This window comes from Mesoplodon bidens (genome assembly GCF_964165515.1).
Source record: "Mesoplodon bidens genome assembly, chromosome: 1".
NCBI lineage: Eukaryota > Metazoa > Chordata > Mammalia > Artiodactyla > Ziphiidae > Mesoplodon > Mesoplodon bidens.
The window spans coordinates 172,465,416-172,481,822 of record NC_138176.1 but is presented as its reverse complement, the minus strand read 5'-3'; the positions used below and the strand labels follow the sequence as shown (position 1 = coordinate 172,481,822).

At 43.4% G+C, this 16,407-nt stretch overlaps 1 protein-coding gene across 1 annotated transcript in view; it reads left to right on the top strand.

Moving 5' to 3' along the window:
- HKDC1 (hexokinase domain containing 1) overlaps positions 1 to 16,073 on the top strand; it is a 48,070-nt gene extending 31,997 nt beyond the window's left edge. Inside the window, exons 14-19 of the mRNA XM_081227617.1 lie at positions 7,894 to 7,989; positions 8,166 to 8,265; positions 9,658 to 9,841; positions 11,777 to 11,932; positions 12,436 to 12,669; positions 15,119 to 16,073. Of these exons, the coding sequence (XP_081083743.1) occupies positions 7,894 to 7,989; positions 8,166 to 8,265; positions 9,658 to 9,841; positions 11,777 to 11,932; positions 12,436 to 12,669; positions 15,119 to 15,266 (918 nt within the window). The 3' untranslated portion in view covers positions 15,267 to 16,073. The remainder of the gene's footprint in view (positions 1 to 7,893; positions 7,990 to 8,165; positions 8,266 to 9,657; positions 9,842 to 11,776; positions 11,933 to 12,435; positions 12,670 to 15,118) is intronic.
- The last annotated feature ends 334 nt before the right edge of the window (positions 16,074 to 16,407 follow it).

Here is a 16,407-nt window from a genome sequence, read left to right as displayed (position 1 = left end):
TACTGTCGATTTCTCCTTTTATGGCTGTTAGTATTTGCCTTATGTATTGAGGTGCTCCTATGTTTGGTGCATAAATATTTACAATTGTTATATCTTCTTCTTGGATCGATCCCTTGATCATTATGTAGTGTCTTTCTTTGTCTCTTCTAGTAGTCTTTATTTTAAAGTCTATTTTGTCTGATATGAGAATTGCTACTCCAGCTTTCTTTTGGTTTCCATTTGCATGGAATATCTTTTTCCATCCCCTTACTTTCAGTCTGTATGTGTCTCTAGGTCTGAAGTGGGTCTCTTGTAGACAGCATATATATGGGTCTTATTTTTGTATCCATTCAGCCAATCTGTGTCTTTTGGTGGGAGCATTTAGTCCATTTACATTTAAGGTAATTATCAATATGTATGTTCCTATTCCCATTTTCTTAATTGTTTTGGGTTCGTTATTGTAGGTCTTTTCCTTCTGTTGTGTTTCTTGCCTAGAGAAGTTCCTTTAGCATTTGTTGTAAAGCTGGTTTGGTGGTGCTGAACTCTCTTAGCTTTTGCTTGTCTGTAAACATTTTAATTTCTCCATCAAATCTGAATGAGATCCTTGCTGGGTAGAGTAATCTTGGTTGCAGGTTTTTCTCCTTCATCACTTTAATTATGTCCTGCCACTCCCTTCTGGCTTGTAGAGTTTCTGCTGAGAGATCAGCTGTTATCCTGATGGGGATTCCCTTGTGTGTTATTTGTTGTTTTTCCCTTGCTGCTTCTAATATGATTTCTTTGTGTTTAATTTTTGACAGTTTGATTAATATGTGTCTTGGCGAATTTCTCCTTGGATTTATTCTGTATGGGACTCTCTGTGCCTCCTGGACTTGATTAACTATTTCCTTTCCCTTATTAGGGAAGTTTTCAACTCTAATCTCTTCAAATATTTTCTCAGTCCCTTTCTTTTTCTCTTCTTCTTCTGGAACCCCTATAATTCAAATGTTGGTGCGTTTAATGTTGTCCCAGAGGTCTCTGAGACTGTCCTCTGTTCTTTTCATTCTTTTTTCTTTATTTTGCTCTGCAGCAGTTATTTCCACTATTTTATCTTCCACCTCACTTATCCGTTCTTCTGCCTCAGTTATTCTGCTATTGATCCCATCTAGAGTATTTTTCATTTCATTTATTGTGTTTTTAATCGATGCTTGATTCATCTTTAGTTCTTCTAGGTCCTTGTTAACTGTTTCTTGCATTTTGTCTATTCTATTTCCAAGATTTTGGATCTTGGAAATAGAATCTTGGATCATCTTTACCATCATTATTCTGAATTCTTTTTCAGGTAGACTGCCTATTACCTCTTCATTTGTTAGGTCTGGTGCGTTTTTATCTTGCTCCTTCTCCTGCTGTGTGTTTTTCTGTCTTCTCATTTTGCTTATCTTACAGTGTTTGGGGTCTCCTTTTTGCAGGCTGCAGGTTCGTAGTTCCCGTTGTTTTTGGTGTCTGTCCCCAGTGGCTAAGCTTGGTTTAGTGGGTTGTGTAGGCTTCCTGGTGGAGGGGACTAGTGCCTGTGTTCTGGTGGAGGCTGGATCTTGTCTTTCTGGTGGGCAGGTCCACGTCTGGTGGTGTGTTTTGGGGTGTCTGTGGACTTTTTATGATTTTAGGCCACCTCTCTGCTAATGGGTGGCGTTGTGTTCCTGTCTTGCTAGTTGTTTGGCATAGGGTGTCCAGCACTGTAGCTTGCTGCAGTGTTGAGTGAAGCTGGGTGCTGGTGTTGAGATGGAAGATTTTTGCCGTTTGATATTATGTGGAGCTGGGAGGTCTCTTGTGGACCAGTGTCCTGAAGTTGTCTCTCCCACCTCAGAGGCACAGCACTGACTCCTGGCTCCTCAATTTGGGATGATTTCTTGTCTATTCATGTATTCCACAGATGCAGGGTACATCAAGTTGATTGTGGAGCTTTAATCCACTGCTTCTGAGGCTGCTGGGAGAGGTTTCCCTTTCTCTTCTTTGTTCTCACAGCTCCTGGGTCTCAGCTTTGGATTTGGCCCCGCCTCTGCGTGTAGGTCGCTGGCGGGCGTCTGTTCTTCGCTCAGACAGGACAGGGTTAAAGGAGCAGCCTCTTCGGGGACTCTGGCTCACTCAGGCCAGGCGGGAGGGAGGGGCACGGAGTGCGGGGCGAGCCTGCAGCGGCAGAGGCCGGCGTGACGTTGCACCAGCCCGAGGCGCGCCGTGCGGTCTCCCAGGGAAGCCGCCCCTGGATCCCGGGACCCCGGCAGTGGCGGGCTGCACAGGCTCCCGGAAGGGTGGTGTGGACAGTGACCTGCGCTCGCACACAGGCTTCTTGGCGGCGGCAGCAGCAGCCCCAGCGTCCCACGCCCGTCACTGGGCTCCGCGCTTTCAGTGGCGACTCACGCCCGTCTGTGGAGCCCCTTTAAGCAGCGCTCTTAATCCCCTCTCCTCGCGCACCAGGAAACCAAGAGGGAAGAAAAAGTCTCTTGCCTCTTCGGCAGCTCCAGAGTTTTCCCGGACTCCCTCCCGGCTAGCTGTGGCACATTAGCCTCATTCAGGCTGAGTTCTCGCCGCCAGCCCCAGTCCTCTCCCTGCGCTCTGACCGAAGCCCGAGCCTCAGCTTCCAGCGCCGCCCGCCCTGGTGGGCGAGCAGACAGGCCTCTCGGGCTGGTGAGTGCCGCTCGGCACCGATCCTCTGTGCGGGGATCTCTCCGCCTTGCCCTACCCAGGTACGTGGGGAGTTTCTTGCCTTTTGGGAGGTCTGGGGTCTTCTGCCAGCGTTCAGTAGGTGTTCTGTAGGAGTTGTTCCACCTGTAGCTGTATTTCTGGTGTATCCTCAAACTCTTTCATCTTCTCAAACTGAAACTCTATACCCATTAAACAATAAATCCTCATTTGCCTCTCTCCCAGCCCCTGGTAACCGTTATTTTACTCTCTGTCTCTATAAATTTGACTATTCTAGGTACCTCATATAAGTAGAATCATAATAGTGTTTGTTATTTTGTGACTGGCTTATTTCACTTAGCATAATGTTTTCAAGGGTCATCCACGTAGAATTTCCTTCCATTTTAAAGCTGACTGATATTTTATTGTATGTATACACACTTTTTTTTTTTTTTTTGCGGTACGCGGGCCTCTCTCTGTTGTGGCCTCTCCCGTTGCGAAGCACAGGCTCCGGACGTGCAGGCTCAGCGGCCATGGCTCACGGGCCTAGCTGTTCCGCGGCATGTGGGATCTTCCCGGACCGGGGCACGAACCCGTGTCCCCTGCATCGGCAGGCAGACTCTCAACCACTGCGCCACCAGGGAAGCCCAGAAAAAACTTTTGACAAAATTCAACACCCATTTATGATAAAAACTCTCCATAAAGTAGGCATAGAGGGATCTTACCTCAACATAATAAAGGCCATATATGACAAACCCACAGCCAACATTGTTCTCAGTGGTGAAAAACTGAAACCATTTCCACTAAGATCAGGAACAAGACAAGGTTGCCTACTCTCACCACTGTTATTCAACATAATTTTGGAAGTTTTAGCCACAGCAATCAGAGAAGAAACAGAAATAAAAGGAATCCAAATCAGAAAAGAAGTAAAGCTGTCACTGTTTGCAGATGACATGATACTATACATAGAGAATCCTGAAGATGCTACCAGAAAACTACTAGAGCTAATCAATGAATTTGGTAAAGTAGCAGGATACAAAATAATGCACAGAAATCTCTTGTATTCCTCTACACTAATGATGAAAAATCTGAAAGAGAAATTAAGGAAACACTCCCATTTACCATTGCAACAAAAAGAATCAAATACCTAGGAATAAACCTACCTAAGGAGACAAAAGACCTGTATGCAGAAGACTATAAGACACTGATGAAAGAAATTAAAGATGATACATACCATGTTCTTGGATTGGAACAATCAACATTGTGAAAATGACTGTACTTCCCAAAGCAATCTGCAGATTCAGTGCATTCCCTATCAACCTACCAATGGCATTTTTCACAGAACTAGAACAAAAAATTTCCCAATTTCTATGGAGACACAAAAGACCCCGAATAGCCAAAGCAATCCTGAGAAAGAAAAATGGAGCTGGAGGAATCAGGCTCCCTGACTTCAGACTATACTACAAAGCTACAGTAATCAAGAGAGTATGATACTGGCACAAAAACAGAAATATAGATCAATGGAATGGATAGAAAGCCCAGAGATAAACCCACACACATATGGTCACCTTATGTTTGATAAAGGAGGCAAGAATATACAATGGAGAAAAGACAGCCTCTTCAATAAGTGGTGCTGGGAAAACTGGACAGCTACATGTAAAAGAATGAAATTAGAACACTCCCTAACACCATACACAAAAATAAACTCAAAATGGATTAAAGACCTAAATGTAAGGCCAGTTGCTGTCAAACTCTTAGAGGAAAACATAGGCAGAACACTCTATGACATAAATCACAGCAAGATCCTTTTTGACCCACCTCCTAGAGAAAGGGAAATGAAAACAGAAAGAAACAAGTGGGACCTAATGAAACTGAAAAGCTTTTAGACAACAAAGGAAACCATAAACAAGATGAAAAGACAACCCTCAGAATGAGAGAAAATATTTGCAAATGAAGCAACTGACAAAGGATTAATCTCCCAATTTTATAAGCAGCTCATGCAGCTCAATATCAAAAAATCAACCCAATCCAAAAATGGGCAGAAGACCTAAATAGACATTTCTCCAAAGAAGATATACAGATTGCCAACAAACACATGAAAGGATGCTCAACATCATTAATCATTAGAGAAATGCAAATCAAAACTACAATGAGGTATCACCTCACACCAGTCGGAATGGCCATCATCAAAAAATCGAGAAACAATAAATGCTGGAGAGGGTGTGGAGAAAAGGGAACCCTCTTACACTGTTGGTGTGAATGTAAATTGATACAGCCACTATGGAGAACAGTATGGAGGTTCCTTAAAAAAGTAGAAACAGAACTACCATACGACCGAGCAATCCCACTCCTGGGCGTATACCCTGAGAAAACCGTAATTCAAAAAGAGTCATGTACCACGATGTCCATTGCAGCACCATTTACAATAGCTAGGACATGGAAACAACCTAAGTGTCCATCGACAGATGAATGGATAAAGAAGATGTGGCACATATATACAATGGAATATTACTCAGCCATAAGAAGAAACGAAATTGAGTTATTTGTAGTGAGGTGGATGGACCTAGAGACTGTCATACAGAGTGAAGTAAGTCAGAAAGAGAAAGACAAATACCATATGCTAGCTCATATATATGGAATCTAAAAAAAAAAAAAAAAAAAGGTTCTGAAGAACCTAGGGGCAGGAGAGGAATAAAGACGCAGACGTAGAGTATGGACTTGAGGACACAGGGAGGGGGAAGGGTAAGCTGGGATGAAGTGAGAGTGGCATGGACATACATATACTACCAAATGTAAAATAGATAGCTAGTGGGAAGCAGCTGCATAGAACAAGGAGATCAGCGTGGTGCTTTGTGACCACCTAGAGGGGTGGGATAGGGAGGGTGGGAGGGAGACGCAAGAGGGAGGAAATATGGGGATATATGTATATGTATAGCTGATTCACTTTGTTATAAAGCAGAAACTAACACACCATTGTAAAGCAATTATGCCTGAATAAAAATTAAGAAGAAAAACAACAACTAGAAATAGAACTACCATGTGACTCAGCAATTCCACTACTGGGCATATACCCTGAGAAAACTATAATTGAGAAAGAATCATGTACCACAGTGTTCATTGCAGCACTATTTACAGTAGCCAGGACATGGAAGCAACCTAAGTGTCCATCTGCAGATGAATGGATAAAGAAGATGTGGCACATTTATACAATGGAATATTACTCAGCCATAAAAAGAAACAAAATTGAGTTATTTGTAGTGAGGTGGATGGACCTAGAGTCTGTCATACAGAGTGAAGTAAGTCGGACAGAGAAAAAACAAATACTGTATGCTAACACATATATATGGAGTCTTAAAAAAAAAAAGTTTCTGAAGAACCTAAGGGCAGGACAGTAATAAAGACGCAGATGTGGAGAGTGGACTTGAGGACACGGAGAGGGGGAGGGATGGGCTGGGACGAGGTGAGAAAGTGGCATGGACATATATACACTACTAGATGTAGAATGGATGGCTGGTGGGAAGAAGCTGCATAGCACAGGGAGATCAGCTCGGTGCTTTGTGACCACCTAGAGGGGTGGGATAGGTAGGGTAGGAGGGAGATGCAAGGGGGAGGGGATATGGGGATATATGTATATATATAGCTGATTCACTTTGTTATATAGCAGAAGCTAATGCACCATTGTAAAGCAATTATACTTCAGTAAAGATATTGAAAAAGAAATTAATACACATGGGAAGGGGGAGCTGTGTGCAGCTGTCCATGGTCCTGAATGATCCAGGGCACGGGTGCACCTCCTGACCCAGGACACTGGGCCTTCAGGCCTCTCTCCCAGCAGTTCTGACAGGTTCATGAAGACACAGCTAAGAAGGAGGGGAGACCAGTGGACAGCTGGGAGCAAAGCCACTGATGGCTGGGGAGAAAAAAGAGACTTAAAAATTGAAGTATAGTTGATTTACAATATTATATTAGTTTCAGGTATACAACATAGTAATTTAATATTTTTATAGCTTATACTCCATACAAGGTTATTATAAAATATTGACTATATTCTCTGTGCTGTACATTACATCCTTGTAACTTATTTATTTTATACCTAGTAGTTTATACCTCTTAATCCCTTTCACCTATTTTGCCCCTCTCCTCACCCCTCGCCCTTCTGGTAACCACTGGTTCCCAAAAGAGAGACTTAGGTGTGGTACATATATACAATGGAATATTACTCAGCCATAAAGAATGAAATTGGGTCATTTGCAGATATGTGGATAGACCTGGAGACTGTCATACAAAGTGAAGTAAGTAGAAAGAGAAAAACAAGTATCGTACATTAATGCATACATGTGGAATCTAGAATGAACTGGTTTGCAAGGCAGAAATAGAGACACAGATATAGAGAACAAACATATGGACACCAAGGGGGGGAAGTGATGGAGGGGGATGAATTGGGACATTGGGATTGACATATATATACTAATATGTATAAAATAGGTAACGAATAAGAACCTGCTGTATTAAAAAATAAAATTCAAAAAAAATTAGAAATACTTTTTCTTGGTATTATAAAAATTATACATGCTAATTTTAGGAAAATTAGAAAATATAGGCAAACAAAAAGGAGAGACTAAAAGGTACCAGTAATCTTGTACCCAGAGAGAACCACTGTCAACCCCCTGATGTATTCATTGTTCCAGGCCTTTTTCCAGATTTGAGTGTGTGTGAGTTTTAAAATAATAATAGAATAATTCACCATCTATATTTGTTTAATGTGAGTTCACTTAACAGTGTATGGTGAGCATCTTTCTCTAACATCTAACGTCTCTTAGAGCATTATGTTTTTATGGTTGTAGAGCATTTTCTATATTGATGTACAAGATGATAGATCCATATTGTTGGAATGACAGGATGCCTCTAGTTTTTCCTGTGAAACAATGCTTTGATGAACATTTTGCAGCTTTATCTTTAATCACAAAGATGTGATTGATTGGGTAAATTAGAACTGGCCTTTGTTCTGTGCAGTCATGGCCAGGGAACATGCGTTGACCCTTGATAAATATGAATTGCTACAATTATTCCCCAGCAGTAGACCTTGTCTGAGCATCATGCTCTGTGGCACCTCTGGACCCAGTGTTAGGGCTACAGTTGGAAGCACAGTCAAAAGCATTTGACTACCAGTCAGCTATAGTGCCTTGCATCTGTTTGATGCTGAGATTGTATAGTGGTCCCAGCAAACTATTGCACAAATGAATTTGCCCTCCTTTCTTACAGGGAACACTCATTGAGTGGACCAAAGGCTTCAAGGCTACTGACTGTGAAGGGGAAGATGTGGTGGACATGCTCAGGGAAGCCATCAAGAGGAGAAATGTACGTTATGGTGTTAAGGCTCATGCCTGACCTTGCCCCTTCCCCGAGGCCCCTCTGCTCTGCCATCCTATACCCAGCCCTGTGACTCTGGCCTCTGCCCACATCAGGCTGATGTGCCCCTCCTGAGCCTGTTTGGCTTGCACATCCTACTTATAGTAGAGCTGCTTCCTTTGCAGGAGTTTGACCTGGACATAGTTGCAGTTGTGAATGACACAGTGGGGACTATGATGACCTGTGGCTATGAAGATCGTAATTGTGAAGTTGGCCTGATTGCAGGTAAGTGATCAGGCATGTCCTATTGGCCTACTCCCATCTGATCTTTTAGAGGTTCCCTTTTAACATAGTGAAGGTCAGGGGGCCATTGTTCCATTACGTAGAGGTTCTGAAGCCAGCTTTGTCCAAAGTAGAGACAAAGTTAAGATTGGGATTCCAGGTCTCCTAATTCCCAAATCTTTACTTAACATCTTTTTCCCTAAGGGTCCTAAGCCAAGGTTTTCCTTTCTGTTGAGGAAGGAGAATAACATAGAAAAAGGGGACTTTCAAATTAGCGCCTTGGGGCAGATTATTCTGGGAGGAAGGAGACCACAGTTGGATCAGGTTGGCACGGAACTGAGGGAGCTAGATTTTCATGTTGGCTCCAACATGCACCTTCTCTGTTCTCTGACCTCTTCTGGCTGTCAGTATGCACAGGATGGAGAAGAGTTGGAAGGAAACCTAGGAGAGCAGAAGGGAGTGGTCTGAGGTATGATGTAGGCGTTTTAAGGGTCTTTTGGAAAAGTCTGGCAGTGATTAAGGGCAAGGGTCGATTCCAGGGGGATACTCTAACAGGTGAGGGGACAGGTGGTATTTGAACAGGTGGAGACAGGGGTGATGGGCATTCTCAGTGACAGGCACAGGTTAAGTAATCACAGAATCTGGGAAAGTTGTTCCAGCTGGTTGTCTGGGCTTCCTGAGTTTAAGTAGTACATAGAACAGGAGATGGGGATATATTGAGATGTCTTCAATGCCAACTAAGAGGTTTCATCTCACTCCAACACTTACCTACTTTGTGACCTTGGGCAGGTTGCTTATTCTGTCTGGACTTGAGTTTCCTCATCTGTGGGAAGGTCTGGGCTAGATCTAGGAGGACAAAGAGGTAAGATTTGTTTGATTGATGATAATAGTTGCCTGGACTGTTGTGTTGAGAATAGTTCTGAGACCAGGTCATGGACAAAGGAGAAGAGGGTGGCTTTCAGCTGCCAAGTGTCTACTTCTCCAAGACTAGATGATTCCTCATGGTCCCTTCCAGCTCTGACTGCTAATTCTGTGACTGCTTGGAGCTTACTTGGTGTGCCTGTGGCTTATCAATAATCATGAGGAGAAGGAGGAGGAAGATAATGATATCACAGCCACCAATTCTATGTGGAGGAAACTTACGGACATCATCTCATTTTTTTTTTCTTTATAACAAATCTATAAAGCAGGTATTATTTCCTTTTTACAGATGAAGTAATTGGCTCTCTGAAAGATGAGATACTTGCCTAGGGTCACCCAGCTATGAGTGTAAAGCTAAAGTCCACACCCAGTTGTATCTGACTCCAAACCTAAATTCCTATCTACTGTACCCTGCTGGCTCTTTAAGATGTAGTGGTGTCTTTTGAAGACTAAAGTCCCATCTTGACCTTTTAGGAACAGGCAGCAACATGTGCTACATGGAGGAGATGAGGAACATTGAACTGGTGGAAGGGGATGAAGGGAAGATGTGCATAAACACGGAGTGGGGAGGATTTGGAGATAATGGCTGCCTAGATGACATCCGGACCCAGTATGACAAGGAGGTGGACGAGGGGTCCTTGAATCCTGGCAAACAGAGGTGAGGAGGGCAGATGTGTGCACTTATGCAGGTTGTGCAGTGTACGACTTCAGCAGATCTAAGGGGGCGCCATTTTCATGTTACAGACACCATAGTTTGTATATTTATGACAACTCTCCATCAGATGTTAGTGAAATGTCTTATTTGAACAAAAGCATAAAGTTATGACAAATTTCCAACAAAGAGAAAGAAGGTGAGCCTTTTTCTAATTACCACAATCTACCATAAGGTTTAGTGGTGGCTGTGGAAGTGAGGCAGAGGTTGTCAAAAAGTCCATTCACTGTGGACTGGGTGTCACAGAGCTGGGACATGGTGACTTACTGGGCCCTCTCAAGATGGGCTTCTAGTAGGTCCAGTTTAGAGGTCAACATCCTTAGTCTTTCAAGAGCAGGCTGCCAGGTTGGTGATCTCTGTTGTTCTGGGGGTGGGGAAGTGGCTGCAGGTGATGGATGGGAGTCCTGGTTCTCAGCCATGACGTTGTGTTCCAGCATGGGTCACAATCAGTTTGTGAGGTGTATTCCAATTGATAACCGTACTAAAAATACTGAAAATAATGATGGTTTTAAAAAAACACAAAACAGTACATTTTCACTTGCATTCTCACATACCTTCTTGAATAGGAGAGAAAGGGGTAGGCAGGGATAGAGCTAGCATATGGTAGATTGATCATTAGCCTGAGCCCATCCATTATGACAGGGGTTGGCAAACTTTTTCTGTAAAGGACCAGATAGTAAATGCTTTACTGTCAGGCCATACGGTCTTTGTCACAACTAAACCCAGTGTCTTACTATATAAAATAAGATGAAAATGTACATTTATCCTGATATCCAAGTGGAAGAGTTGAGCAGATAGGAAATGTAATGGGATGCCTGGGCCACAGGTGCCTTGCTGACTGTTGAACTGAGAAAACCCAATAGGAAGAGGCTTGACAAGACCAAGACCAGCCCTGGTGGTCCCTCATCTTCCTTTGGCACTAGTCTTTGTAAGTGGGAGGCAGGTGAATTGTGGTAAGCCCAGCTGAACCAGGGACCAAAACACAAGGGACCTTAACAAAGGGCCTTATCTCTAAATCGCAAGTTGGGGCATCCAAGTTTTATGTCTGAATCCACTGGAAGCTCACGTTTTTGGAGTGAGAGTTTAAGGGGGCAACATACTTGAATTCACCTGCTGTCACCATTATTTGTCTAAGTGTTAGTTCTTTGGACTGATGAGGTCCTGAGCAGTTAAGAGAACACAAGTCCCGCACGTAAGTCTCAGGCACACTCAGATTTCCATTTGACCCTGCAGGCAGTGGCAGTCCAGCTCTGCATCATCGTTACTAATACTGTCACACATACCTGGGCAGCGTGCCTGATCAGTGCCTGTCGGTTGCAAAGCTCCTTTTTCTCTTGCACCTTCCGCCTTGGAGCTCACAGCCTGATAGAAAGGGGGAAGGGAGCTAACATTTTGGACCACCCTTGGTGTGTGCATACAGTTTAAATGTGTTATCTCATGGAGCAGAAGCTCTAGTGGAACAGATTTCTTCAAATACAAAGCCAAGGAGAGCTAGCTTTGGGACCAGGAAAGGGACTCACTTTAGCTTAGTGTCTACTGTGCGCCAGACGGTTGCCTCCCAACAGTCTTGTGGGGTCAGGGTTTTGCTCCCTGTTTTATAGATGATGGTTTAAAGTGCTTGCTCAGGTCATGCAGCTAATGTGTGGCAGAGCTGGGACCTAGTTCTTGCTCAATATGGCTCCAAAGCCTGGTCTTCCCACATCATACTGTCTCCTGCATGCACTTCTCTGGGCCTGCTGCCCACTCTGACCCACTGCAACCCAGGCAGCCGGTGGATGCCAGTGGCATGCCTTCCACACTCTGACTCGTGATCCTTTCGGGAACCACTCAGCAGCACTGATTTTCCTGCCTTCGCCAACCTCATCCCTCTTCTCTAAACAGATACGAGAAAATGACCAGTGGGATGTACCTGGGGGAGATCGTGCGGCAGATCCTGATTGACTTGACCAAGCAGGGTCTCCTCTTCAGAGGGCAGATTTCAGAGCGTCTCCGGACCAGGGGCATCTTTGAAACCAAGTTCTTGTCTCAAATTGAAAGGTGACTCGTGATCAATTTCACCCGCTTGATGTGACAGGCCCTATGTTGGCTGTGCCACTGTCACGCCAGGTTCCGGCAGATTTGAAATTTAAAAATAAAAAGAGTAAGGGCCTGGCTGGGCATAGGGTTGCCTCCTGGGGTTGCTCCCTCTCTCCAGCTGTATCAGGACCACAGCACCCCGCTGAGGGTCCAGCAGCCTGTCTGGGCCCCGAGGTTCCTAAATGGTTACACAGGAATTAGCTTAGGCTAAAAAATGATCCTCTTTTGATTCTGAAAAGATGATGTGCTCACACTTTACTCTTTGAAGATGATGGGACTTCCTGGGCGTGGCAGACCTCCTTGAATCTCAGCTTCTAAGGCAGCCTGCTCCAATCTTACCATTGCTTGGATCATTTTCTTCTCCCTCCCGCTTGAGCATCTAGGGATGGGGGCCCGTGCGCCCTGCGGAGCAGGTTCTAGGACACCAGGAATAGGTCCTGACATCCTGCTCTGCTTGCCTGCAGCGATCGGCTGGCCCTCCTCCAGGTCAGGAAGATCCTGCAGCAGCTTGGCCTGGACAGCACGTGTGAGGACAGCATCGTGGTGAAGGAGGTGTGCGGAGCTGTGTCCCGGCGGGCGGCCGAGCTCTACGGCGCTGGCCTGGCCGCCATCGTGGAGAAAAGGAGGGAAGACCAGGGCTTTGAGCACCTGAAGATCACCGTGGGTGTGGATGGCACCCTGTACAAGCTGCACCCGCAGTGAGTGCTCCAGAGAGGCAGGGGTGGGGATGCTGAGGCTGAGTGTGGACCCTGGTGAATCTGACAGACAAAGTGCAGGCCCTGGGGGCTCTGCTTCCTAGTGCTATGATGTGGGGTGTTCACCACCCTCTCTGAACTCCAGGCTCCTCATCTGTAACAGGCAGGCAGTAATAATCTCTACCTCCTAGGCCTGCATCAGGATTGAGTGAGTTCCTACATGAAAAGTGCTTTACACAGTGCTCAGTAAATACAAGTAATTATTATTAACACAGTCTCACCTGACCTCACAGGGAGCAATGAGAACTGACTGTTTTGCACAGTACAGAGCATGTGACAAGTATGAGCTCAGAGTCAGGAGGCAGAAGGATTAAGAGTGAGTTTGAATCCTGGCTCCACCACTTAGAAGCTGGGGGGCCCAGAGCCAGTTTCTTACCCCCTTTGACCCTAATTCTTTATCTCTAAAATGGTGACAAAAATCATACCTACCCCATAGGTTGTCAGGAGAATTAAGTCAAATAGTGTCTGTAGACTACGTGGCACATCAAAAAGATGGCAATGAAAGCTTTTATTTAATGTTTTATATTTTGTTTTGGCAATGAAGAAAGGTATTAGCAAGCTTATAAAAATTTCCAATTATGCTGAAATGTATACATAAACATATTATTACTGTAATCCTTGATCCTTAGCCCTTCCTGTGATGCTGACTAATTATCCAGAATAACTGACTAATATCTTTTCTTGGTTTTCCCCTTGGGGGTCACATATTTTTGGTGTGGTTCCTACAAGCCTCTTCCTTTGAACCAAGACCTGACCAAGGGACAGAAACCACATGATCATTTCAATAGGTGCAGACAAAGCAGTTGATAAAATCTAGCACCTTTCGTGATCAGAGCACTCAACAAACTAGGAATAAGGGAGCTTCTTTAATCTGATAAAAGCATCTATGAAAAACCCACAGCTGACACCATACTTACGGGTGAGACACTGGATGCTTTTCCCTTAAAATTAGGATCAAGACAAGGATGTCCACTCTTGCCACTGCTGTTCAACATTGTACTGCCTCCAGATGGTGTGTGGTTTTGTCTCTCAGTCAAGTTTTGATTCAAGGGAGAGGCTTATAGGAACCAGACCAAAAATATATGACCTCAAGCAGAAAATCAAGGATGAGTCTACACAAGGCAGTTAGGCAAGAAAAAGAAATAAAAGACATCTATATTGGAAAGGCAAAACTAAAACTATCTTTGCAGATGACATGGTTTTGTATATAGAAATCCTAAGGAATCTGCAAAAAACTATTGGAAGGAACTAAGAAACAAATTCAGCAAGGTTTCAGGATGCAAGATCAGTGTACAAAAATCATTTGCATTTCTATGCATTAACAATGAATAATCTGAAAATGAAATTAAGAAAATAACATAGAAAGAATAAAATACTTAGTAATAAATTTAATAAAAGAAGTGTAAGCCTTGTACATTGAAAACTACAAAACGTTGTTGAAATAAAGAAAACCTAAATAAATGGAAAAATATCCCATGCTAGTGGATTGTAAAACTTAACATTGTAAAGAGAGCAACTTCCCAAATCTTTTTTCTTCTAATTGAAGTACAGTTGACATGCAATATTATATTAGTTTTAGGTATACAACATAGTTATTTGACATTTATATACATTACAAACTGAACACCACATGTCTAGTAACCATCTGTTACTGTATAAAGTTATAGCAATATTATTGACTATGTTCTCTATGCAGTATATTATATCCCCCAACTTATTTTATAACTGGAAGTTTGTGCCTCTTTATACCCTTCATCTATTTTGCCCAACCCTCTAGTCCCCTCCCTTGTGACAATCACCAGTAGTTTGTTCTCTGTATCTGTAACTCTGTTTCTGTTTTGTTTGTTCATTTGTTTTGTTTTTTAGATTTCACATATAAATGAAATCATGTAGTATTTACCTTTCTCTGTCTGACTTATTTCACTTAGCATAATACTCTCTAGGTCCATCCATCTTTTTGCAAATGGCAAGATTTCATTCTTTTTATGGCTGAGTAATATTCCATTGTGTATATATATATACCATATCTTCTTTATCCATTCATGTATTGATGGGCACTTGGGTTGCTTCCATATCTTGGCTATTGTAAATAATGCTGCCATGAACATAGGAATGCATATATCTTTTCTAATTAGTGTTTTTGTTTTCTTTGGATGAATACCCAGGAGTGGAATTAGTGGATCATATGGTAGTTCTATTTTTAATTTTTTGAGAAGCCTCCATACTGTTTTCCATAATGGCTGCACCAATTTACATTCTCACCATCAACTGATGAATGGATAAGCAATCTATTTTCCATCTATGCAATGGAATATTACTCATAAAAAGGAAGGAAGTACTGATACATGCTACAACTAAGTGCTGATGATGTTTCTCTTTTTCTTTTTTATAGCTTTTCTCGGATATTGCAGGAAACTGTGAAAGAACTAGCTCCTCGATGTGATGTGACATTCATGTTGTCAGAAGATGGGAGTGGAAAGGGAGCAGCTCTGATCACTGCTGTGGCCAAGAGGTTACAGCAGGCACAGAGGGAGAACTAGGAACCCCTTGGGGTTGGGCCACATGTGCCTTGGATACTGACCAGCCTTTCCTCTGGCAGATGAGTTGGTCAGAGACCAGCAGGCAAGCTTCTGGCTGACTTCACCTTCTGGATAGCCAAAAGAGAACCCCAGGTTCTTGGGTACTCTTAGTATTTTGTTACTGGTTTTCAAGGGCATTAAGTGACATCTCTATTTGGCATGTTTGGACCAAAGATGGGCCAACTTACAAAATCAAAGCATTGGGCCCAAGAGATCCCCTTTTAGCGTCTTTCAGTTGAGACCTGAGCTGTTAGTTCTCTATGGCTTTGGGTCCTGTGGCTGCTGGGCTCGGAAACAAATACACGATCTGCCCATGTGGCCTGGCTGGCTGAATTCCCCACTGGGATGCTTCAGCCATTGCTTGTAGTAGATTGAGCCATCTACTTGTAGATGCACATTTGAGAGGGATAGGGGCTTAATCAACTGGAGATCTAATCTAACTTGTCATTAACTTGTCATGTTGACTTCAAGCGTGAAGAGAGAACAAAAACTTTGGAGTATTCAGCCCCAGGATGAAGAAGCGTTGATTGCCAGGGAGGCCTGTAGGAAACTTTTCATGCTTAAAGTGAGTTATATCAGCACCCTGTAGGATTTTGTTTCTCAGTAAACGTGTGTGATGGGGAGGGTGCTGTTTGGGGCACCTGTTATCATTTTACATGTGGTTTTTGTCACTGCTGATGATAGTTGTTTTAAGGACCGTTAGGTATATGAAATCCAGTAAATGAATAAAAATATTTGATTTCCCAAGAATATTTGCATGAGGTTTTAATATTTCATCTGGGAGGCTTGCTTGGTAACTTCATGATCTGTTGGTGGAATGAGGGACCCATAGAGTCAGAAGTTGCTGACAGCATCTATTTAGTTCAAACTTCTTACCAACAGGGGAAAGATATATGGAATATCTTCTATAATATCTTTGATAGATTATCCGAATTTCATTTAAATGAATACTTCCTGTGACTGGGCATTTACCACATGATCCTACAGCTATTGCTTTTTTTTTTTTTTGCGGTACGCGGGCCTCTCTCTGTTGTGGCCTCTCCTGCTGCAGAGCACAGGCTCCAGACGCACAGGCTCAGCGGCCATGGCTCACGGGCCCAGC